Here is a 26,074-nt window from a genome sequence, read left to right on the forward strand (position 1 = left end):
ATGGAAAGGACTTTCTGTCTCTGATGAAATAATAAACTGGTTTATCAAGTGGAAAGTATGAGAGATAGGAGATTCAGGGTTAGATGTCTGTGGTATCAGTAAACACAAAAAATACAATGAATAAACATGATAAACACATCATTTCATCTTGGTCGGTTAAAACATATGTAAACTGCTACGATCACTTTGGGATCCCTCCGACGTTATCCTGACATACTATGACATAACTGAAATACAAAGCCGTGTCAAACTCATGTCTCTCCCCCTAAACAGTAAACTGCACCACAGTAGATTTAGCAATATAGTTGGTGTGATAATAGTAGTTGGGAGTTTTTATGTCATATTTGACATAACAGTAATTGGATTAGTCGGGTGTGTGTTTCACAGTTTGCTTAGGTCATGGATGGTCATGGATGACTGCAGGGTGCAGTGATGTTCCTTAGTTGTGTTAGGAGCTGCTGATTCTAGGTTTGAATCCGAGCTTGACTCTGATAATGATGACTTGTCGGGACCATTGCTTTTCTTAAGTGGTAAAGGCTTCTACGCAGTATTTGGAATAAAATATATTGCAAGGCTGCCATGTTTTAGGACCCATGGACTTAAGAAGCTGCAGGCCGTGACTAGAATCTTCAGGCCCTCATTTAAAAAACTGCAGCTTATTTTGACAAATATATGGACAAGTAAATTTACTGCAGGCCATAAGGAACCATTCAAATTTGAAACTACAGAAACTACAAGATGCCACGGGCCTATGGGCAGGTGCTGACTTCCCACACGGCTTCTACGACATCTGTCGCTTCCTGCAGTCCTCCCACATTAAGCTGACATGCCATGATGTGAATGTATGACAGCATTGGACCCAACTCCTTCATACACTCATGACAGTTTCCATAGTATTTGTGCCGACCTGAATCACATCTTTCTGACCCGTTGATTGATGGTGTAGGTGATTTGGAGAGCCTAACTTGTAGTTACTAATGTAGCTAACTCAAACCACACCTGTCATACACTGTCCAGGAGACCGTGCCATTATTGTATCAAGTGGCTACCTTGATCAACTGATAGCTGTCATGTTGCAGTAAATCAGGTAATCGTAGCTAGATTTTGGCTACCACCTGATAATGATCACGCCAGGAATGGTTACATATCTGTAGTAACCATAGATAAAATGAGATATTTTGGCAGGTGATATCACTGCCTATATCGTTTACTGTTTATCTTAGATGTGATAACGAATAGTTCAAAAGGGGATTCATTTCAGACCATGCTATATCAGTTATCAAATAGTGAAGAATGGCAGGCCCAATCATTGGTTTGGTGTGATGGCCGTGAAGGTAATTGCAAAAGAAGTAGATCGTGAAGAAGATGGATTGTAGATAGTTACATGCTGCAGCTTACTGAATAAGGAGATAAATATTGTCCTGTCAAATTCGTGGAATTTATTAAGTATCTATTAACATGAAAACCAACATTGAAGAATGATCCTGATTTTTTGTAGCACTGTTTATGTAATGTAACATGCTTTAAAAATACATGACCTCACTTTAGAATGAAGCAATGATATCGTGCAGAAAGCTTTAGCTTCCACAGTAACTAAATTTGTAAACTTATCCTATCTTACACTACATATCTCCACTGAGTTGGGATGAGAGAGAATGATGTGACATGGGTAATCACGTGATAATAGGTTGTGTAGGTCGCTATGCATGGGATTACAGTGTATGGCCTAGTTGTTTGGGTGGTGACAAATCTGATTATTTTTCATGTAACTGCTTTTGTACATATTGATTTAGAACTTTGAATGACCTATGTCTTAATTTCAAATGGTATAATTTTTGGTGAGCTACAGAGCAAGATCGTTCCACTTTCTCATTTGATGACAGAATTTTTTTAAAGTGTTTGAATAGTCATATTGCAGCACACACACACAAATTGTTACATGAAATGTCCAGCAATATATCCCTGATTTTCTATGTCTTGTGATTGCTGGTTATCGTAAAGTTGCTCTGTGGACTCGTATAAGGTCTGAGGCTGGTGGAGATGATTGTGGACCCTTATGAGGTCTTAAAGAAGGGCAGATCATTGTATCATATGGAACACTATGTTATGTATATGTTTGCACAAAAAGGACAACTCGGGTACTCTGTTAACTCCATGGGACCTTCAAAGATACATGTACCATATATCAAGATATGAGACCACTGTGAAGAAGAGAGCTTTACCATTGGAGCACAATTTGATTTTAATGCTGTGTTTTACTTGAAACTGGAACCTTTTCACAGTGCCATCCTGGTCGTGATATTAATGCCAATGTTTTTTTTTCTGAACAAGCACCCCCATTCCCTGTCTTTAGTGCCAAGCTTGAACAAACTGAGTTTGATTTGACTTGATTTCAGTCTGTTTTGGAACATTGTCCTTCATAAGACAGTGCATGGCTTGCTTTCTTCCAGTGTAGATTCCCGACATGTGTACAATGTGTGAAGGCCATTTCTGGTGTCCCCCGCAGTGATATTGCTGGAATATTGATAAAAGTGGCATAAAACCATACTCACTCACTCACTCTTCAAGTGTAGTAGACTCCAGTAGTCCTGCACCAGTACTGTTGACCATATTTATTTTATGAAAAAACAACAATCTAGATATGGTTGCAAAAGCAAGTCTAGCCAGTCAGGAAAATTATTTGTTTAATTTTTGAGGCGAGAAGATTATTGTGAAGTATAAGATTTTATAGACTAAATATTTGTCTATAGACTCCAGACACAGGTTTGAATGTCTCTGTGTATAACTTGAGATGTAATGAGTTGTGGCACCAATGGATTGTTTGCTGCAGAAGTTCTCTAGGGACACAGGATAAACTAATTGATTCATATATTTCAGAAATTGTTTATACTGCCTACTTGTTTCTTTCCAATTTGGAAACATACTTGGACAGTTGGTCTTGGAGTGAAACTTGATCCTTCCTGAGAGCTACTTTCCCTGGCAACACCCAAATAAACAGTCTTATAAGACTTTGTTGATATTGAATGTTTCCAAGTTTATGCTAATGAAATAGCAGTATCTATAAACATACACTGTAAATATTCTATATTTAGAGCCATACAAAATTGAAACATAAACATGGCTTATTGTTAAATATACATCAAGTTTTTAAAATGCAACTCTCAGCAGTATACATGGCTTGCACCCATTATAGCTAATAAATCATCCTTTTATAGTCAAGCTCTTTCAGCTCCAGCAAGCTGATTCAGGGTATGCCGGTACATGACAAATTAAGTAAGTCTGTTCTGAATGGCCATGAAAGTGCTCGCTTATAAAAGCAATAGTTTACTCCAAGTCCTCTCCAACCTGATCTGGCACATCTATCTACAGGTATTGCCTTTATTTATTTAATTGTTTTCATTTTAAAGAAATGACATGAATTTTTTGCATGCTTGTCTTGGTGTTAGTGAATTCTATTCAGGTTCGATGACCATGCAGTTGCTTATACTTTTATGGGAGTCAAATAAGGTTGCACACTGACCTAAGAGTTTGAGGGGGCACAGTGGCTTGAGGTGCTGCAGAGTTGCATCCCTTGGTTGTACCCCAATCTGCTGAACTATTAATCAGCCATACCCTTGCCTACGGGTTTCACCAAATTGATAAAAATGTCTGTCTCTCTTTCGGCACACATTCTGCTGCCTGACTATAAAAAATGCTGAAGACTCGTTCAAACTTATAACATTTATTGCATTAGTAGAAGAATTACCATTTACCATGAATAGAATTGTGCTTTATTTCTTGTCTGAATAGAGACCACCTCCGTGGTCTAGTGGTAGAGTGTCCGCCTGGAGAGCGGAAGGTCCGGGGTTCGATCCCCAGCCGCATCATACCTAAAGACGTTAAAAGATGGTACTTGTTGTTACCCTGTCTGGCGCTCGGCATTAAAGGGCTAAATCAAGGACTGGTCGGCTCGGAGTCAGTACACTGTGTCTGAGTGGGGTATTCATGTTAAACTGCAGCATGCTATCTCAGTGCGCCAGCACTATAAATTGTAAATCGACATCAGTCCGGACTAGTAAAAGCACACACACACACACACACACACACACACACACACACACACACACACACACACACACACACACACAATGTGCATGTATGTCGCTATATAAGTGCAATAATCTTGGACGCGACGTTAAACCCAATTTCACCTCATCTTGTCTGACTAGAACTGATTGCAATAGTATTGGTTATCGGTTCCTGTTGTTTGTCTGTGTTTAATGTCGCACTCAGCAGTATTCCAGCTATGTCACATCAGTCTGTTGAGTCTGGATCACTCAAACCAGTGATTGACATTATGAGTAATGTCCCTTGCCATTTGTGTTTGGTGAAAACATCCGGAAGTCAGCTGCAGGGGATCAAATGACCAGTTTAACAATTGCATCAAGGATTTGGTGAAATAGTGATATGTAGTTAAACGATAAATTATAGTGAAATACAATAATGTATCAAGTATCACTAGGCTGTTTCTTGAAGAAGTTTACTTTATGTTTGAAAACTGGTAGATTTTCAACATTTTCAAGTTTATTCTTAATGTCCTCACTACACGTACTAGATGTCTCTCTAACCTTACATGGGTACCCTGTAGGGCTAGCACGATATACCGACTGTGCAATCTGATACATATCACGGTACCTTGCTCATGAACTGATATGTATCACGATACATGCATGTGATCTTATCTGTGGCGTGAAAGCCATTTATTTTCATAGACAGGACGGCCAAATACCTGGCACACTGACAATTTCCAGTTAGCAGTGTCAAGTATGGTGCAGTGGATGAAATATTTACGTGATATTGACTGTGATTGATACTTGTATCGAGAAGAAACAAATGTAATCCACCAATGCATTGGTATGTCATCCCACTACTATTATCCAGCCATGAAATTGCTGAAATATTTCTAAAAGTGGTGTAATACCATACTCTGTACACCTGTAGGGCGGTGTGGTAGCCCAGTGCAAAGATGTATATAGAATATGTATATACGTCCGTGCCCAGTGGTTAAAGCGTCACGCCAAATACCCGGGTTCGATTCCCGACATGGGTACAATGTGTGAAGTCCATTTCTGGTGTTCCCTGCCGTTATGTTGCTGGAATATTGCTTAAAGCGGCATAAAACCATACTTACTCACTGTACACCTGTGTAGAAATAGTGGTTTTACAAAATAAAACATTTCAGATTTAGTGAGCTCTACATGGAACTATTCACCAAGGTTGAGAGTGCATGAGTGTGATGTCTTCAGCACCAGCCTATGGGGTGATACAGGGAAACATGTCTGACTGTAAAGACATGTTGTCCACTGATTCAAATATGTTGCTAATAAATAAAAGGTATTTAATTCCTGTAAAACAGACTTGAGGTGATGGGACCAAGAAAAATTACCAGGGTTGAGAGTGCGCGAGTGTGATGTCTTCAGCACCAGCCTATGGGGTGATACAGGGAAACATGTCTGACTGTAAAGACATGTTGTCCCCTAATTCAAATATGTTGCTAATAAATAAAAGATATTTAATTCCTGTAAAACAGACTTGAGGTGATGGGACCAAGAAAAATTTCATTTAACCACTCTCCATAGCAGGTTTGGAGAAATCTCCTTACTATCAGCTGCATTGATAATTAGTTGGAAGTAGACTGATACGAAAGTTGGTTTTGCTTGGTTTATGGATGATTAACATACACTGCAAATTAATCTCAGGTAGTGAGCACTCTTCTGTTAATTGAGTATTGTTTTTGCCACACTGACAGAAGAGCTGGAAGTAATTTACTGAAATATTTGAAATGAAACCATAATCCCTGGCATGTGTTTGTCATTTGACGGTGCTGCCGTTGCAGGAAGTGTATGTTTACCCTCGACTGAAAGAAAGTGCCCTGGCTTTATTACAAACAGTTCACATTTCAACCTTATACTGGCACTTGCTGTTGCATCTTGAGCAATAAGTTCCAGAACAAGAGAGTAAGAATATACATCACATAAAATATGTTTACAATGATAATTCTCTCCTGGATATCATCAAGAACCCTTTCTCCCTGGTAGTTTAACGATATCAAATTCAAAGAAACACATGTTGGTTCCATAATTTGTATTGAATAATTTTTCCAACACATTGGAGAAAAAAAAGCAATATATTTATTTGAATAGGCGTTGCAGTTGACTGTTGGCAAATAGCCAGCCTCCCTCTTCACGCTGGCATATTTGATTGTTGATGCTTCCCATGTGGCAAACACATTGGGGCAGATCAAGTTACAGGAAAATGGTAGCTTGCTGAAATAAGCTATAGTCCAGAAAATCCACAACTAATCTTAGTGGACTATGCTCTATTTCTGTTTTTTTGTTCTGGACCTATTTCAACTCTCATGTTGGTAATAAAGGCCAAATATTCAAGTAAAACGTGTTTAATCCATGGTGTTATGAAGAACTGAAGAATGAAGACTGATCAGACAGACATGCAGGGATGTAAGTATTATTAATGTCCAGAAATATGTCTGGGGTTGTGAGACTCAAATGTATTTGATCACCCTGGCCTTGACAACACTGGCAGCTATCATGGTATATTCTACATATGGGGCCAATGCTGTTGAGTATCATTCTAAGCATGAAATGGATTGTTTTCTTTTTTGTATTTATTTTCTGTAAAAGGAAGAGATTAATTGAAGTGATGTTACACATTAAAAAGTCATCAGTGCATGACTCAAAACGGGTTGCATTTGTACACGCTAAAGTTTTCCCGTGAGAAAGTCAACTTGTAGTTCAACTTTTTCATCATAATATTCTTGTTAACAATAGCATGAGGATGTGCATGAGCATGGTGTTTAAATCCTCCAGTAGGCGGGACAAGAGGTATAGAAAGGCAACCTTCAGCCAGTCATCTATCAGATCCTATCAAATATGTTTATAGTTTGTTTGTTGTTGCGGCAGTGAACAATATTCCAACTGTGCCACTGTGGCCTTTAAATGAGTCTGGGCCTTGTGAACCAGTGACTAAATGAATGAGCAGCTTCACATGCCGTCTAGATGATGACTGTCACACTCAGCCAAGTCACACAGCCTGACCATCCTGTGCTGTCTAGGTTCGATTACACACAACTGGCCATGTCAGAGAACCTGAGCACCCTGTGCAGCCTAGGTACGATTTCACACAAGTCGCAGAGCCTGAGCCGGTCGCAGAGCCTGACCACCCTGTGCTATCTAGGTACGATTACACACAACCGGCCAAATCGCAGAGCCTGGGCCGGTCGCAGAGCCTGACCACCCTGTGCTATCTAGGTACGATTACGCACAACCGGCCAAATCGCAGAGCGTGGGCCGGTCGCAGAGCCTGACCACCCTGTGCAGCCTAGGTACGATTACGCACAACCGGCCAAATCGCAGAGCCTGGGCCGGTCGCAGAGCCTGACCACCCTGTGCTATCTAGGTACGATTACGCACAGCCGGCCAAATCGCAGAGCGTGGGCCGGTCGCAGAGCCTGACCACCCTGTGCAGCCTAGGTACGATTACGCACAACCGGCCAAATCGCAGAGCCTGGGCAGGTCGCAGAGCCTGACCACCCTGTGCAGTCTAGGTACGATTACGCACAACCGGCCAAATCGCAGAGCCTGGGCCGGTCGCAGAGCCTGACCACCCTGTGCAGTCTAGGTACGATTATGCACAACCGGCCAAGTCGCAGAGCTTGGGCCGGTCGCAGAGCCTGACCACCCTGTGCAGCCTAGGTACGATTACGCACAACCGGCCAAGTCGCAGAGCCTAGGCTGGTCGCAGAGCCTGGGCCGGTCGCAGAGCCTGGGCCGGTCGCAGAGCCTGACCACCCTGTGCTGTCTAGGTACGATTACACACAACCGGCCAAGTTGCAGAGCCTGACCACCTGATCCAATTAAGTTGCCTCTTGCGACCAGCAATTGCATAAGTTTGGGACTGGAGACACCTGATGGAATGGTTCCATGAAAAATGATGGATGAGTTCATTTCCCGACCCAAAGCCATACATTGGAATCATGCTTTGACATGTAGATTGACAGCATTGGAAATCTGAAGGAAAGGTATGTTAGAACATGTTCCCATACTTACAGTTGAATGTAATTCACTGAAAACAGCTTGATAGATAATATTTGCTGTTGGTTTTACTTTAACCGATCCTACTGTTGTCGCCTGAGGGAGTTGTATTTTTATACGCCGCTTTTAGCAATACCACGGTGGGGAACACCAGAGATGGGTTTCACAGATTTTACCCATGTGGGGAATCAAACCCTTGTTCTGGCCTGAAGGTTCTTGCAATAGCAAGATCACAGTAGCCTGTAGGTATTCTAGTATGAAACTACAGGATGATAATGTGAGATCTCCACTGTTGATATAGGATAACATACAGCTCACAAGGTCACAGTTGCCTGTAGGTATTCTAGTCTGAAACTACAGATTGATAATGTGAGATCTCCACTGTTGATATAGGATAACATACAACTCACAAGGTCAAAGCAGAGAGTTGGTCTGCTTCGTTTGTTGCCTTTCAAGAATTATTCCTATGCAGCAGCTCTGGCTTATGGTGTCAATATTGTTCTAACTTTTGTCGACCCCACACAGGGCAGGGCAACTCACTCTGCCATCATATGCTCTGCCATAATATTATGTGTATTATGAAAGAAACATAAAAACAAAGTACATAAAAATTGTAGCTTTGTTATGACATGGACCTTTTTTCATATTGCAGAGTTCTATCCCTTAGGAGTGCCAGGATTTGATGATTGTGAGTTGGAATTCCAGCTTCACCCTGATTAGGATGATCCTTGGTTTGTCAGTATGAAGACCTTTGTCACTTTTGAGTTTCCAAAATTAAGCTGATATCTGAGATAATGTTAAACACAACTTACTCTATTGTTTTTCTTCTAAATGTTGTATCATTTTGTATTGATAAAGAAGATTACTGAAAAGTTAGTTGATGAATAGTCTTACTTTGTCTGTTAATGACTTGCAAAGAGAAATGGAGCGTTTGGGGCAAATAATACATGTCCTATATTATTTGAATTGATTTTTAGGAAGAGGACAAACGTTACAATTTCAATGAAATTTGCTGTATGTAAGCATCATCAAATTGTTGGTTTGCTTGTAATTAATTCAAGGTGAATAATGTCGAACCATGCCAGACTAACATGGACACTGATAATGAAAAGGATCTTGGGAATGTGGCAACAGTGTTGTTGTGCTACATATTGATAGCATTATATCACTAACTCTCACCACTGCATGCCCTATGGCTCAAGTTGCATGCTTTTGCTCTAAAATTAATTAGATTTTATGTTGAATTTCCATGTTCTTTTCAATAGTATTTCTATTGATCAATATTCCATTACATTAATACTAGATTTTATCAGCCTAGATCTAGATTTTTTGTTGACTTGGCAAATTTATGGCCATGAGCAATAAAATGGATGAAATGCCTGGAATTCAAATTGATGGGAATACTGGCGTGCTGTGTTGTAAAAAACGTATTAGAATGAACTCATGTGATATGATTGTCAGTGGTCGAAAACACTGCATGTTTACAATCTGTGTTAGGCAGTTGATATTCTGCATGTATGAGCTGGAAGAGAATGGCAGTGTTTACTTTGGGAAAGAAGAAAACTGATCATGCATAGAGTGGTGACTTACACAGTAAATCCACAATGAATGATTTTCAAAGAGTTTTTTTATGAAATCTTGTATTACACAATACCATTCTCAACTCTGAAAATGATAAAAAAAACATATTTCCCTATGCTGATTTCATGTGGAGTAGAGCTAGCTAGAGCTGGCTAGACTTGCTTTTGTATATTATTCTAGATCGGTTTTTGTTTCATAAAATAAATATATTCCACAGTCATGGTGCAGGACTAGGCTAAAATAGACAGCAACATTTCCAGTCCCAGCATTCTTAAGCTCTTAAATAATGTTAGTTACGTTCAAATTCACATTCTATGGAGATGAATGAAACAAAAACTTCATTTTGCATTAATGATTTTCAGCTTATCATTGGGTGGTGATAAATCTTCAGTGAATCAGTTAAAAGGGGAAGCAGCTCTATTTGTGTGATCCCATTGGGGCTACTGGTAGAAGAATGTGCCTTGTATCCCTGCATGTCATGAGAGCAGGCACATCAGTTGGTTACTATGCGTGACATTGCTGATTTTGTGTCATTACATCAAAATTGTATTAGTGTTCTCAGCCATACACTTTTCGACTGATGTTAGAGACTTCATACTTGGGTGTCATTGAAGGTCAAGGTCACACCTTATTCACTTGACTTGAAAGGTTTGTGTACACGATAACTTGAATATTTATCATTCGAATGTGATGAAACTTGGTCTCGAGGTGATCTCTATGTAAGGTCAAGGTCACAAGAGGTTAAATCATGAAACATGGCTTAAATGTTATTAAATTTAGTATAACCTCATGAAAAATAACAGCATGTGATTGGATGACATTGAACGTGAACGCCACCAAAAATGGCTGTGTAATAGTTTAAGCTTTGAATACATGATCTCTAGGGTTGGCTGTTATTTTTTAAGATTCTTGTTAACCTCCAATTAGGGTAAAAGTTACCAGAAACTTATTGTCAAAACATGAAATATATTATTTCAGAATATTTATCAGTGATTAACAGTACACTGCCACTTGTTTGTATATTTGTACATACATGTATGTCCCATGTTAAGGTCGTTAAGTTCACTCTTGGGATAGTATTCTTCACTGTATTTACAGTTTGCTACAGTATTTTTACATTTGTAACACTACATATGCTTTCAATTAAGACATTGGGGGGCACGGGTGGCCCAGTCATCTAAGGTGCCGCGATTTGCTGTGCAGAGTTGTGTCCCTTGGACACGCCAGAAACCTATAATTGTGGGTTTGAATCCCGGTTCACCCCGATTATGTTTCTAGGTTTGTCAGCACCATACCCGTGCTCGTGGGTTTCACCGAAGTGGTAAACGTCAGAGACCTGCATCACTCACTCACTCACTCAATTAAGACATTGTCTGGAAGGTCAAGGTCATTGGACTAGAAGTGCTCATTACTTCAGTTCTAAGATAACTAGAGATATAATACTTTCTTTTTCAAATTTATACTGCAATGCACATATATATTTCTTATCCACATGGTATCCCTTTTAACAAGATGTGCTTATTCCTTGTTTTCAGGGTAGCTGGAGGCATCGGAAATGTTTTGTCATAAGGCAACATTAGAGATCAATGATGAATATAGATACAGTCAAGTCCCGTTAATCCGACATCGATGGTTGCATATGATTATGTCGGATTAACAAGTATGTCGGATAAATGAAATTAAGTAGTATCAACGTTCATGATCGAAAATCGGACAACTACACGATAGATAACAATTCAAACACGTTGTAACAAAAAAAAATGAAATATTCATATTGTTATGTTAAATTGTTGGCGGAATATGTTTTCTAATCATTCAACCTCTAAAGTTTAACACAAAACAACTGTTACAGACTGTATGACTTATTCAAAATACTTTGAAAAGCACAGTCTGGAATGGAAGTCGCAACTTTGAAACTGGTACCTGAAGCTTTAGAAAGCTGCTTTCTAAGTGGCTAAAGTTGACTTCCTGTTGGTCATTTCATTGGTAGGTCATAGTTGTCGAAAGGTTGTTCTGAGGTGACCTGTAATGGGATGTCGATTTTAATATCTGATTGAGGTAATCTTAACATGTGATTTATCCTGTTTTCTTTATTTAAAGCATTAATTGTTTATTGTTAGGCAAGTTTATCTCTGCAGCCATTGTAATATGCAGCTACCATCTGTAGGATTAACGGGTCTAAATAGCACTGATTTAATATGTTCCCACCATTAGTGTCGGATAAAGCCGATTGCCGGATTAAAGATTGTCGGATTAACGAGACTTGACTGTAGATATTTGGGAGGTCAGTTGTCACCTGATTTGGTAAAGTCAAAATGGCTCCATGTTGCTGATGGGAACATGTTGATGGCATCCAGGAAAAGGTTTAGATGGGGCTGCTTCTATTGTTGCATGTAATTGAAACAGGTATTAAGTTACTATCTTGCTATCAACCACCTGTTGTCCTGGCCCAGACTTGGGTTAAAGTGGCTGTGATGTTGTAGGATATTGAAGGATATTGATTACTCTAAAACAGCATACTTGCTAGGTCACTCACTCACTCAGCCATCCACCCACCCAAATCACTCACTCACTCATTCACCCACCCGCTCAGCCATCCACTCACTCACACACTCACTCACTCCCTCACCCACTCAGCCATCCACCAACCCACTCACTCACTTATTCACTTACTCATTTACCAACCCACTCAGCCATCCATCCACTCACTCACTCACTCACTCATTCACCCACCCACTCAGCCATCCACCAACCCACTCGCTCATTCATTCACTTACTCATTCACCAACCCACTCAGCCATCCATCCACTCACTCACTCACTGATGAGTGATTGGAATACAATAACCAACCAAATCAGCAAGTCTGACCAACCAATCCCATTAGTCAAGCATGGGTCTCACGGGTCTAATAAATAAGTATTCACCGCACAGTCCATGTCATGTTATATAACTCTGCATAGATAATGAATGACAGCATAATTCAGTATTTAGATATAAACATATAACATATAAATGTTGTACAATGAAACAAGTGTAACGCAGTTGACCATTGGAAGCTTAATGACTGAACATGCTTTCGTTGAAATGCAAAGTGTACAATACTGACATTTTTAGGTTTGAAATTCAAAATTCTTTGTTACCTGAATAAATTATTGAACTTCCTTAAATATTGTACAATTTAACTCTTGTGATAATCTTGTTTCAATTACCATGTCATGAGTCAGACATGCAATTTGAGATGTGACAGGAAGTGGCATCAGCCTGGAAATGCAAAGAACTTTCTTATGAATTGTGCCACACCATGGTCCCATTCAGGATGGGGCTGCATTAAGTTTGAATGTTTACATTTAGATTTAGACTGGAGAGACTTCAGTGAAGAACAAAATAATTCAAAAAGCATATTTGGAGCAAGATTTGAAACTTTGTGTCCTACATTTTTAAATTCACTGTTACCGATTGATTCCCTTCACACATTTACAGCAAGTTCAACGAGATCTGGAACTGCATTTCCAAGATAACAGGACCTGAAGTTATTCTTCCATCCACTGTGTTAGCCTGTAGCATGTAGACCTAATCTGTTTACTTGTCAAACACACTGGGTTTTTTTATCCAAGGGAAAATATTTACTTCCTGTTTTAATGGTTGCAAGTTATATAACTTAAATGTTATGAGTGGCAATAAAAGCTAAAACAATAATCTATGTCACACATCTAGTCATAGAGACAACCGTTGTGTTAATAATACTCTATGTTAAGAACAAACCTCTCAACTCAAGTCCTGCTTGATCTTGGATAATCAATCATGCATGTACACGCAGACTGGCCATTGCACATATTAGTTGAAGAAGATACATGCGTTCATATTCATTTGAATTTCTCACAGGATCTTCTCACCCGTGAAAGCATATTTATAATTACACCATTTAGTTTTTGTTGGTCATGAATTCACAAAACAGACAAGGTTCTGATCCATTCATTTTGTTGGATAAAAGGGAACGAATTTACCCTGAAAACAACTTAGCTAATATAGTTGAAAATGTGATGCTGCAAGAAAAGTTTATGTTTTCTAACTTTGTGTCAACGATAATGGCCCTATATAGATTCAAGTTTGTGAAAGACAAAAAAAATTATGCTTTTTATTTGTTTAGATTTAGCCTTAAATAACTCTTTTATTCCCATGTTCTGACCAAAACTGTGTTAAACCTAAGGTAACTTTTATTGGTCAGAACAAAAAAATATTTCAAGAAGGCTCCAATTGATATATTACATTATTACACATACATGTACATGACAGTTGCAGATTATGTAATATTTTTGTAATTAAGTAGTTGAAAAATAATTACAAAAATCATCTGCTAATTTATTATGTCATAAAAGATAATAATTGACTTCGGATTAATCATGATACTATTTGTCTCTAAATGACCATCCAATTTTGGAGGACATTTCCAAATTTCATGCATCAGTGACATAAATGATGTCTGATGCAATGCCCTATTTTGACTTGTACCGTATGTTTCCATGTCTTTTTCAGTGAACAAATGACTTTTGCCTTTGCATGTGTTTGTGATGGTTTCTCTCTTTTTAGCAGACATCTGGTATTATCACTATCTGATAGTCATTCATAAACTCATGCTTATGAATGGTAAGGAATTGTACAACGGAGCTGATTTATGATTATGGAAATTGTTTTGTCAGTTTTATTCCAATAAAAAATTGACACACTCTATCTTTCAATGGCTACTTAGTAGGCAAACATCCAGATGAAAATACTTTATCGTAACATCGTAAGCAAATATGACATTTGTTTCACATTAAGCACCATTCTCAACTTTCTTTAGGATTACATGTGTTCTTAGGAGCCATGTTATTCCCTCAGCAGATGGAATTTGAAACAAGTCTTAAAAAGAGACATGTAACAGCTTTTTCCCTTTCCTGCTTATCAGTAGTCTTATTGTTATCAGTGATCTTATTAACTGCTTGGAAACTGCCTCTGTGGTTTGTAATGGTTTGGCACAATAGCGATAGCATCCTGTGTTGCCTTGATTGCTCTTGTTTGTTGTAGTCAGTCTTTGTGGTTATGTTTATCTTATAAACAAGAGGTGCGGTGGGGTAGCCTAGTGGTTAAAGCGTTTGCTTGTCACCCTGAAGAGGTGTAGAGGTGACTGGTTTACTGTCTGTAGTTGTGACAGTAACATGTACAGTTACTGCTCATAGGGCATATGTGGCTTAATGAAGGGAAGATTACCCATTCTCCTTCTTCAGGTAGCCTAGTGGTTAAAGTGTTCACTCATCACGCCAAAGACCCGGGTTCAATTCCCCACATGGGTACAATATGTGAAGCCCATTTCTGGTGTCTCCTGTCAGGATATTGCTGGAATATTGCTAAAAGTGTCTTTAAAAAACTAAACTCTCTCACTCACTCACTCACTCACTCACTCATAAACATTAAGAGGGCTGAGAACACCATCCTAGAACTTAATGAGCTGAAAAGGCATACAGATGTTGAACTTAATAGTGATGGTTTGTCAGTGTTATTGGGAATGTGATGATGCTTCTGCACCAGATGTAAAGATTAGATAGTCTTGGGGAATGTTGTCCAGTGAGTTTGATCCAAGTCATATAAACACCACTTTGTTGGACTGCTAATGCAAGTTTTATGATGTACTGATGTTAATCATCGCCCTAATTACAGACCATGTCTCTCTTTTCAATCGGGCGGTCGGGTAGCCTACTGGTTAAAGCGCCAAAGACCCGGGTTCGATTCCGGACATGGGTACAAAGTGTGAAGCCCATTTCTGGTGTCCCCTGCCGTGATATTGCTGGAATATTGCTATCAGCAGCATTAAACTATACTCAATCGCTCTGTTTTCACACAGGGTTGAACCTTGACTTGAAAAGAGCAACAGATTGTGGAGATTGTGGCAGCATTACAAACTAGCTCTCATCTTATTCTTATTCTTAACCACCATTTCTTACATTACATGGGTATCCATAAAACTCATGAAATGATTTTTAGCTATAAATGATCCTAAGGATTAAAATTAGCTCTTTCAGTGTCTGTGACCATAATGCAAATATCAACTTAGGACTATGGCCATGGTAATGCCACCAAAAAGGAAACATCAAGGATATGCTGCATTTTCTGAGATTGCGAACAGAATATTATGTTACTACTAATTGCAATGTTTGGATTTCCCACAGCTATTGTGCTACTAATACTATGATTCAGCAAGTATAGGGAACTAAAGAAAATTCCAGGTGTAAAATAGATGTCTCGGTTGATTGCCCTCAACAGGAGAGTCTCCAACAAACAGAGAGGTGACAAAGAGTCTCCTGGTCACGCTTGACATGCTGCTATTACTGGGTTCCCAGTTTTAATGATGGCCGAGCTGGTAGAGGGGATAGTTTCCTGTGTTGTGAATTGTAGCGGCCGAAAAGCAGGCGTTATTTGGTGTGCAGTTGAAAAGAACTTTCTAACTTGAATTACAATACAAGCCTGCCACACCTTGAATCATCTTTGTTGGGCATGTATATAGACGAAGGCAGAAAATGAATTTTGAAATTCTATTCATTTCAGAATTGAATAGAAGTTGTAGTGTAAATTGGTACAATGTTTAACCTATTACCATGGTTGAGCATTAAAGCACTCGATCACACAAGATGAGCATGACTGCTTCACGGTTAAGAATCTTTGATAAGTTAACATTTGTGACAGCCTTAAAGGGGCACTGATCTAACGCAATTCCCCGGGACTGGTTGTTGCCTTTGTTATTGTTTTTTCCCAGTGAGTACCCGGATGTATAGCAGAAATCTAGACTAGTTCGCGACCTCTGCTGCGCCTTTCGTAAGCGCATTAGTCACGTTTATGGATACCGGTAGTAATAAGGGCGTATGGTCACATTGATCAACAAAATGAAATACAGTTTTCGAGATAATAAGGAAATGTAGGTATCTTTGGGGGTAGCATCGGTAATGGTGACGAAGTTTTGATAAGTCACTTGCTGGGTAATTTTGCGATTTTCGTTTACACTATTTTTACTTGCAACACGAAGTAAATATTTCACCTAAGCATTGCTTTTTTATAGTATGTATATTTTTTTACTGTCAAAATGTGTAACATATTTATTAAACGTCTAAATATTTTACAAAGTGACTGAAAAACATTTCGTTGAAAAGTACATGTCTATGTTGTTTGGCTTCTAATCCTACATAATAATCTGTTGTGATGTTTGTAAGCCCTTTTGTTCGTCTTAATCAATCTGGACAGATTTCTTAGTCAAAATGGCTGAAATATTTACACATTTTATAAATTGCCTGAGAGAATCAAATTTTACAAATTGACGGTAATATATACACGCTTACAAAGGAAAAGACCGGAGAAAACAACGTCTATCGCGCATTGAAGAATTTCCCAACCAAGACATAGAGAAACAAGAACGAATCGGTTCAAATGAAGGAAAACAAAATGCAAATACCATAATTACAACCCACCAAATTTATGTGTATAAATTTTAGGCAGCTTCCTTGTTCGAGGAATGTATCCGTGAATATCCACACAAAGGAACAATATCCCACTTGTCTGCAGCTGTACACAGAAACTTATTCGATGTCACGTGTCTCTGTAACAATCAACTATTTTAAAAAATATATATCGTTTCGGGATATTATAACCCGTGTTCGTTTCTCAACTGATCACTTGGATTGTTTCAGGTGTTTCACATAGGTGTCAAGTCTTCAAGGGTCGGCTGAGAAAGCCCACGTGACAACTATTTTCATAACGTCCACGGTTCCATTGAGTGACAGATAACAATGATCAATCAATCAACGTATTATCAGTTATCCCTTTGAACAAAGTATGTTGTTTTAACATCGGCACTTCACGCCATGATATGAGTGTATTCCCTTTGTTTTAGTAAACCTAGACATGTAAACACTCACTTTTGACATATTCACTGTGCAAGATAACAGTGATTAATCAATCAACGTATTTTCTGTTAATCCTTTGATGACCAGGAACGATCCGTTGATATACAAAAAAAGTAAATGAACAGATCATTCATCTCTTGCTTGGCTGCCACGTGCATATTACATAACACACATTTCACCTCACTTCCAACCTGGATTTAGATTGAATAATTACCCCAGACACAATAAATGCCAAATGGGAACCTTTGTCAGGTAATCTAAGTGGTGCTACCACTAATTGTACCTGTAATAAATTCATTAACTGAGCATCAAGGGAATGACGACAAATACACAAGTGTAGGGCTAGACGAGAAAACGTGGATGACAAGGGAGTAGTAATCGTATTATCGACGCAATCCAAAACCCGAAAATTCTTTCACTGCATGGATACTCTTTTTAGTATGAAACTATAACCATCTGGGGTATTTCCAAATTACGACATCCGATGAGCTCCGCCGTTCTTTTTGTCTCTTTGTTTAGGCCGAAGAAATTAATTAACATGCGCCCTTTGTCGAAATCTTTATAGATCACAGTTAACCAATCAGTGTTTATGCAAAAATGCGTAAAACAAATATTGCCTCCAGCCTTCAAGTTCATTTAGCTGTCCTTGCAGACGGTAGCCCAGTCTCTGGTCATGCTCAGTTGCGTTGCGTATCATCCGGGTACTCACGGGGAAAAAAACAATAACAAAGGCAGCAACCAGTCCGGGGAATTGCGTTAGATCAGTGCCCCTTTAAGAACATAATACTTGAAGGAAAGTCACGTGTAAGGTTGATCTGTAAAACGTTGAAAGTAGCTTGACAGGCTGTGATGGTTTCCCGATTACTTTGATGTCGTGTTGGTTTGGTATGTTTTTTTCCCCAGGTTAATAGTTAGGTGCAACTGTGTATATAATGTGAAATTTGGAGGACCATTTGTATGTATGAATGAATTAGATTTGGTAGTTGGCTGTGTATCACAGTGATACTATGATGCTGTAAATCATGGTCACCCATCATTTGTAAGTTTTAGATGTTTTGAAACAAATATATCTCATATGGACATATTTTGTTCCTCTTTGGTTGACATTGTTGCATAATTTTCAGTCAGTTCAAATTTTGTCTTTTGTTTGATTAATACTGCAATATTCTAGCTATATGCTGCCTCTAAATGATCAAGTCTGGGCCAGACAATCCAGTAATTGACATCATGAGCATCGATGTACTCAATTGGGATACGAATGCATGCGTCAACCAAGTCAGCAAGCCTGACCAACTGATCCCGTTAGTCGCCTCTTACGACAAGCATCGGTTGCTGAAGACCTATTCTAACAGGTCTCAAATAACCTCACATGAGTCATCTGAAGCTGTTACATTATAACAGTAACGGTTAACGAATTAATGGGTTTTTGACATCACTATTTGGCCATTTGCGCACAATGGAATCTGCTTTGGCCGATAATCGCGACTGATTTTAATCTGGCTTTGATGTTTTGAATTTAGTAACAATGCTCTCAAGTTTCATTTTATGCAGTATGAAGGCAATCTGTAATCGTCTTAGAAATTAGAATTATTTTTCTCTGTCTGCGAATACACTGGAAATAATCTGTAATTCCTTGTAGCCTGTTGGCTATTGTGTAAAAGTATGACATGTATATGCATGTCTATAGTATTACAAGTGCCAGTATTGTGGCTTCGCATAGGCTTAGGAATAAATACCTGCTTTAATCTTTACCTCAACAAAACCAAGCAGGCAGCATTGCAGTATTGTTCCATGGATACAAGGCTTCTAGGCTTGTAAGGTTTTATGTGTAGCAAGCCTCTACTGATTTTACACTGGCATGAATAGACATTCATTGCAAGTGGATAGATGTGTATCCTATAACAAGGGGTAATGTCACTTGAATCTAATGCAAGGGGTGTTTGTGGGGATACTTTATGTAACATGAGAAGCTGATCTGTTCTTTGTGAAGGGTTTTCAAGGTAAAGTTGCTCATTTCAAGTATGACAATTTGCGTTCAATATCTTTGAAATTGTGTACAGGTTTGACTTGAACCTTAGTTTATTTCTGGCAAATATACCACAAATCAGGTAAAGTTAAACAATGTTGTTTACGGAGAGTAGGTGGATGGGTGACTGTGTTTGTTGTTTGTGGAGAGTAGGTGGATGGGTGACTGTGTTTGTTGTTTGTGGAGAGTAGGTGGATGGGTGACTGTATATGTTGTTTGCGGAGAGTAGTGGATGGGTGACTGTGTTTGTTGTTTGCGGAGAGTAAGTGGATGGGTGAATGTGTTTGTTGTTTGCGGAGAGTAGGTGGATGGGTGACTGTATTTGTTGTTTGCGGAGAGTAGGTGGATGGGTGACTTGTGTTTGTTGTTTGCGGAGAGTAGGTGGATGGGTAACTGTTTGTTGTTTGCGGAGAGTAGGTGGATGGGTGACTGTATTTGTTGTTTGCGGAGAGTAGGTGGATGGGTAACTGTTTGTTGTTTGCGGAGAGTAGGTGGATGGGTGACTGTGTTTGGCAAGCTTGACACCAGAGAGTTTCAGTCCTGCCCCACACTGGAGCACATGTAGACACATGTGGTGTTACCTTAGGCAAGATACTTTGTCCAAATTAGGACTCAGTTCACCTGGCAGTGAATTGGTATCCAGTAGGATGAGATGGTATTAATCTAGTGCCTCGAAGGCAGCTTGGGTTGTATACTCCCCAGGGAGATAAGAATGAAAGTGGTCACTGATGCAGTTACCAGCATTTGAGCATGCTTTGGGCATGGATTTGGTGCATTATGAATATACACATAGAATTAAATTAATATTCCTTTAACCAAAATAATTTATTTTCTAAATATTTCAATGTACATGTTCTTCAAAGTTCATTTCAAATCAAAATTGCATTTACCCCCGTTTTCATGAAAATTGTCTTCAAACGTATCTACAGTGTGTGATTTAAGAACTACTCTAAACCTTTGACACTAGTATATTTATACTGATGATATTTGGCACGATTTGAAAGTGTAGACCTTCTTCCACTTTAACATAGGCTAAGGATAGTCTTAGCACTAAGATCGCTTTGTGCAAGTGGGCCCTGGTCGGCTAGGAGTCAGTATACTGTCTCAGTGGGGTATTCATGTTACTCTGTGGCATGGTATCTCATTAGGCTAGCGCTATAAAATCGGCATTAGTCCCGACTAGTACAAGCAGCAACACACACGTGTATGGACGTTGCTATGTTAGTGCAATAATCTTGAACGCGACTTTAAACCCCATTTCACCTCACCTTTGAGCATGTTGTTTACTGTATCTAGAATATGCAGGTACACACAGTAATAATGTTGTATTTGTATTTCTACACCCAGAATACAGAAGTTACGTTGATATTTCCTCTTTAGGCTTAATAATCTAGTTCTTTTTCATTCTCCTCTATGCTGTGTTGAATATCTGTCAAGTATTTAGGTACAAGAAGGCATGTTAAAAGCATGCTAGAGGAAAAGAACATTTTTATGGCCAACTTAAAAAAAAATCTATTCTTAAAGTGAACTTGAAGCTTTGTTGCTTTGAGCAAAGACAAAGATTTATGTTGATTATTTCTTGTAAACAGATGATACTGCATCAAGGCTGACAAACTCAATATTCACTAAAATACCTTCAATAAACAATAAAAATTGGTGAAATGAAGTTCACATGTTCTGTTTTTACCGTCTCAGATATCATAAAATTTCCTTAGCTAATATTGACAGTATTTTATTATTGAGGTTCTTAAGGCATGAATACATGTTTCAAATTTATTCTCTTGATGTTATGACTGTGGATGATTTTAACAGTGTGTGGAAAACTTTAACAGGGCTTCATGACTTTATTGTGAAGCCTGTGTCCTTGGATCACACCACCCTTTCCTTAGTCTACTTGATAAGCTGAAAATGCAATCCATAGTGGCCAGAGGGCTCCAATCAGATTTGATTGCGCCAGGTTTTTTTTGGTGCAGTTAATGTTACTTGTCAGACAGCATGCGTACATTTTCATGTGAATTATGTGAGTGTCAGGTTCAGCCGGTAGGGCAGGACATGATTAGCCTTTTCGCGAACACCTGGGCCCACTTGCACAAAATGATCTTAGCGCTAAGATGATCGTAACTCCCATACTTTAACAAAGCCATACGATAGTCTTAGCGCAAAGATCGCTTTGTGCAAGTGGGCCCTGGTGTCATCACTAATTTTCAGTGATACATTTGTATAATTTTCACCACGATTTTGTTCCTTTGGGGACTGACCATTTCCTGTAATGGGAAGGGGTTGGGGGGATTTTATCAAAAAGATGAATTACGTTGTTGCAAGGTATTTAAAAAATACCTGGTTTTGTAACTGAAACAGAAAAAATATCTAATCTCAATACAAAATACCAGAAGCAGCACCAGGATCCTTACCCCCTCTGAATATCAAATGGTCCGTCCCTTACTCGCATTGGAATCTCTTTCATCGGATAATCAAGACTGGTTATACTCTGGCATTGATGTTTTACATTTCTTTACCCACAGGCACAAACATGTGAATGTGCTCTTTGTTGACCAGCACATGTCACTACAAGTCTTGAGGCCTTAAACTTCTACTTAAGTCACTGTGTTATACAACCAATAGTTTTGCCTTCTTCAATCTAGATATCAGTCATTGTTATTTTGAAATGAGTTGCTTTGCACTCACATAGTCAAAACAAATCACTTGTGAATTAATAGTGTTTTGAGATTGATAGGGAGTAACTCGCTCAAGTGTTGGAGGCCTGAAGTGCATGCAGTAATAATGAACAGCTTACCTCAATTATCCATTTGTTAATATCATTTGCTTCAGATGTAACACAAGAATGAAATATTTATTTGTTATTCTGATCAAGAATGATAATGTTAATTCAGAAATAGATGTTCTGATTACACAAATATTTATGTTTAACTTTTTTTTAAACCTGACTGATGACTCTTCAGGTTAATTACATGTTTGTAAAAAATATATGCCTGGCTTTACCATGTTATGATTTATGTGATTAAATCAAAAAACCTTATTTTTATCATGTTTAGACAAATGAAAAAGAAATTAATTATTCTTTCAGGCTATAAATATGATCTAGTAACCTGCAGGTTTATTTGATATTTTATATTTTCAGTTTGAAAGAGTTTAGATGTGTTCATGCATGTTTCCGAAAGAGACCCTTTGTAGCCATGGTAGTATTGATTGAGGGTTTATGATCTTAAAATAGTCAACAGCCTTATCAGCAAAGGTACTTAGGGGAACCTTTGCCCGACAACTGTGAATTGTCAAAAGTGTTGAAGAGTGAATTCAGACATTATTTTCATTTTATAGTAGGATATATCTTAAAGTGTTATATGTGTGTTCAAAACTTGTTAGAAATTGCAAGCAGCACAGAGATGAACTATTTCGAATTTGTAAGGAAAAAGGGTAAATATTTAGTATTTAGTTTCTAGTCCTGCTGAAAACATATATGGGCTGGCAGGCTCTATTTCAAACACTGATAATGTGTCATGAGACTGTTAAGCTTGAACCTGGACAGTTTGAACTGGTTGTACTGCAATAAGTTTTGTGTAATATGTTTGTTGGTCTTTTTTAGCCTTTTAACAGATCGCAAATGACATATGAGTATATGAAGTTGCAGCATTAGTTTGTAGGATAGGGTGAATGTGAACCCTTTTTGATGATATTACTTTCTTGTAGGTTCCATTTCTCAACATGCCAGTAAGAATGAAGCCGGAACCAGTGGATCCCAACCCGCCGCAGATGCCCTATGTTCAGCAGCTGGAACATGTTCTTACTAGTCCTCCAATGCTGCGTCCACCAGGACCTGGCCCATTGTATGTTCCACATAATGTCCAAGTTCTCAACTACAATCCAGAGCCACCTCCACAACCCCCACCTCCACAAATGCCTCCACAAGCCTCAGAACCTTCAACATTAGAGAAGGACCAGTCACAACCACAACCATCACTGGAACCTTCTGACAAAAGCGAAGATGAAAACATTGAGGATAGAATTGATGTTGATAGTATCAAAGGAATATTTGGGTGGGCAACTATAGACACTGTCAATGTTCCATATATTGTGAGGAAACATAAGAAGTATGTGGCTGTTCGGATTGTAGAGAAGAAACTTTTGAGTAGGTACCCAAATTCTTTTCCTGATGAACTGGGAAAGAAGGAACCTCTGGTTAGTTATTTTGTGACTGAGAATGAAGCCAAACTACTTGATGAAATTAACCAGGTCCATTGTAGCTGTGAGTATGGACAACAGGCTTTTACATGCAAGGACCTTATAGTTGATATGGCTGAGTTTGAGGACTTCTATAACCTTGTCAAAAAGACTTTCCCTGATGACTATTTAGCAAAACTAAGAGGAGAGATTCCACAACAGCAAGTTCAACAGTCGGTTCAGAATGAAGGAAAGCCTGTTGAACATGTCAAATCTGAATTGGCTAAGGTGTGTGGTTGGGTCCAAATCAACAATACAGTGTCCCCTTATATCAGACGCTACTCGGGAAAGTTTGTGCCCCTATCAGTGATTAAATATGCTGCTGGTTTATTGACTGAGTTGCAGATTGAAGGAACTCTGCCTACCTTAGCTGAGTGCAATCTGCTCAATGAAACTTGTAAAGCTGCTGGATTTGATTTCACATTTGGCCAGAACACAAAAGTTATCCACTTATCAGAAGTAACACAACGATGTCAGGTTAGCATTCTTGAGCTTCCATTTGATGATCCACTGAAACATGCTCAGTACATAGACCTTCCTTCTCCAACAAAGATCCAACAACCAGCACCAAACCAAGTGCCAATAGGACAGAGACCTCCAGGCAGTGTGCAGTCCCCGAATGTCAATCCATTTGCTGGATACCCTAGTGCTCCACCAAATCCTTTCTTCAACATGATGCCAATGATGCCGCAGAGGTATCCCCAACAACCTATGGGCCAGTATCCCTTGCCACCTCAAGGACAACGATTTCCCTTCATGCCTCCACAAAACATGCCCAGCCCTAGGACTAACATGGGCTCTCCACCCAGACAAAGCCTTCCAAGTCCTGGTCAGATGTCCTCACAGCATGGTCAGTACCAACCTTCTGGCCGGCCATCACCAAGTCATCCCCAGAGCAGTCCTCTGAGCATGATGTCTCACATGGCTCAAAATGGACAGATGCATCCAATGCAGGGGGTTTTCCCAGGGCAGATACATCCAGGAGGCATAGGACCCATGAATCCCATGATTCGCCCTGGTCAAACTGTACCCAACAGTCAAGGTCCAGGCCTCTCTCCACTGGGCCTGGGTCAAGGCATGAGAATGCCTATGACTGCCCCCACAGAGATGATGCCAAGAGGCCCAATGCTGCACACTGCTCAGATGCCACAGCTCTCACCTTCTCAAAGTGCTATTTCTCGTTTCCCCAATCCTCATAGCATGGTCCCAGGTCAGCAGATGAATAATCAAAATGGAAAGCTGGCAAGCACTCCTAATTCTACGTTTGCAGCAACATCTCCAGCTGCTTCCTCTGTATCCAGCAGCCCTAAGACTGTTCCAAATTCTGCACCTGCAACTGCCAGTATCCCTACAATGAATGGTGATGCTCCTCAACGTCCAGCCTCCAATCAGAGCTCTGGTCAAAGCAGGTCTAGTTCTCGGTCCTCATTAGTAGACAAGATAAGTGGAGTAGTGCTGAACGGAAAGAGCATATCATGCATGCATTTGGATCATGCAGAGAAACCGGGTAAATTCTGCTTAGTGGAAGCTGTGTGTAAATTATATTTTTCACAAAGTAGTATGAATGAATTTCTCTATGCCCTACAGAATGTGTTGAAGATTCCTTTACACTCATGTAATGAGGATGAAGAAAAGGCATTCATTCAGTATTACAACCTGCCAGTGAGTGTTCTCAAATGTAACAAGATGATCAGTCTGACAGACCTTGAGAAGTACTTCCCACAGATGTCCTACATGTTCAGTCAATGTGATACACCCACAGAGAGTTCTGAGGACCAGAATGGCACTGCAGGAGATAAGCCTACCACTGATTCTCCTGCACTGGTTTCAGATACCACATTGTCTGCCCCCTCAGCAGAAAATCAAACAGACAACAGCCAAAGTTCAGCAAGCCGTAAACGGCCCAGTCTTACCACCCTTCCATCTGCCCCACCACCGAAACAGCCCTGTCGAAGGCTAGAGGAAATGGTCCAAAGACTCAAGCAATCTCAGAATACAACTGATGGATGTGATAAGCCCACAGAGGAACAACAAGGTAAGTTACAGTCATTCCTGCTGGACATTTATCTTACTTTAATTAGTCAGTATGGGACCCAACTCTTCAATCTTGCAATTCATGCATATTTTTTTCTACATAATACTGTTAACTCTGATTACCTGGTAATGCAGGGGACCCTACCTCAAGTTCTTCCATCTTTCCCATTACAATGTTA

The 26,074-nt window shown here is 39.3% G+C and overlaps 1 protein-coding gene across 7 annotated transcripts in view; it reads left to right on the forward strand.

Moving 5' to 3' along the window:
• The window catches only part of LOC139473907 (uncharacterized), a 94,199-nt gene that overhangs the window by 59,500 nt on the left and 8,625 nt on the right, over positions 1–26,074 (forward strand). For 5 of the 7 annotated variants that reach the window (XM_071256715.1, XM_071256722.1, XM_071256747.1 and 2 more), the window contains one exon: positions 23,331–25,896. In XM_071256715.1, the coding sequence (XP_071112816.1) occupies positions 23,331–25,896 (2,566 nt within the window). Of the gene's footprint in view, positions 1–8,742; positions 8,779–18,430; positions 18,485–23,330; positions 25,897–26,074 lie in introns of those variants that run through there. The other 2 variants (XM_071256739.1, XM_071256764.1) reach the window with 2 other exon arrangements.

The sequence above is a fragment of the Haliotis cracherodii genome, unplaced genomic scaffold, assembly GCF_022045235.1.
Source record: "Haliotis cracherodii isolate W230 unplaced genomic scaffold, xgHalCrac1.p SCAF_1, whole genome shotgun sequence".
Lineage (NCBI taxonomy): Eukaryota > Metazoa > Mollusca > Gastropoda > Lepetellida > Haliotidae > Haliotis > Haliotis cracherodii.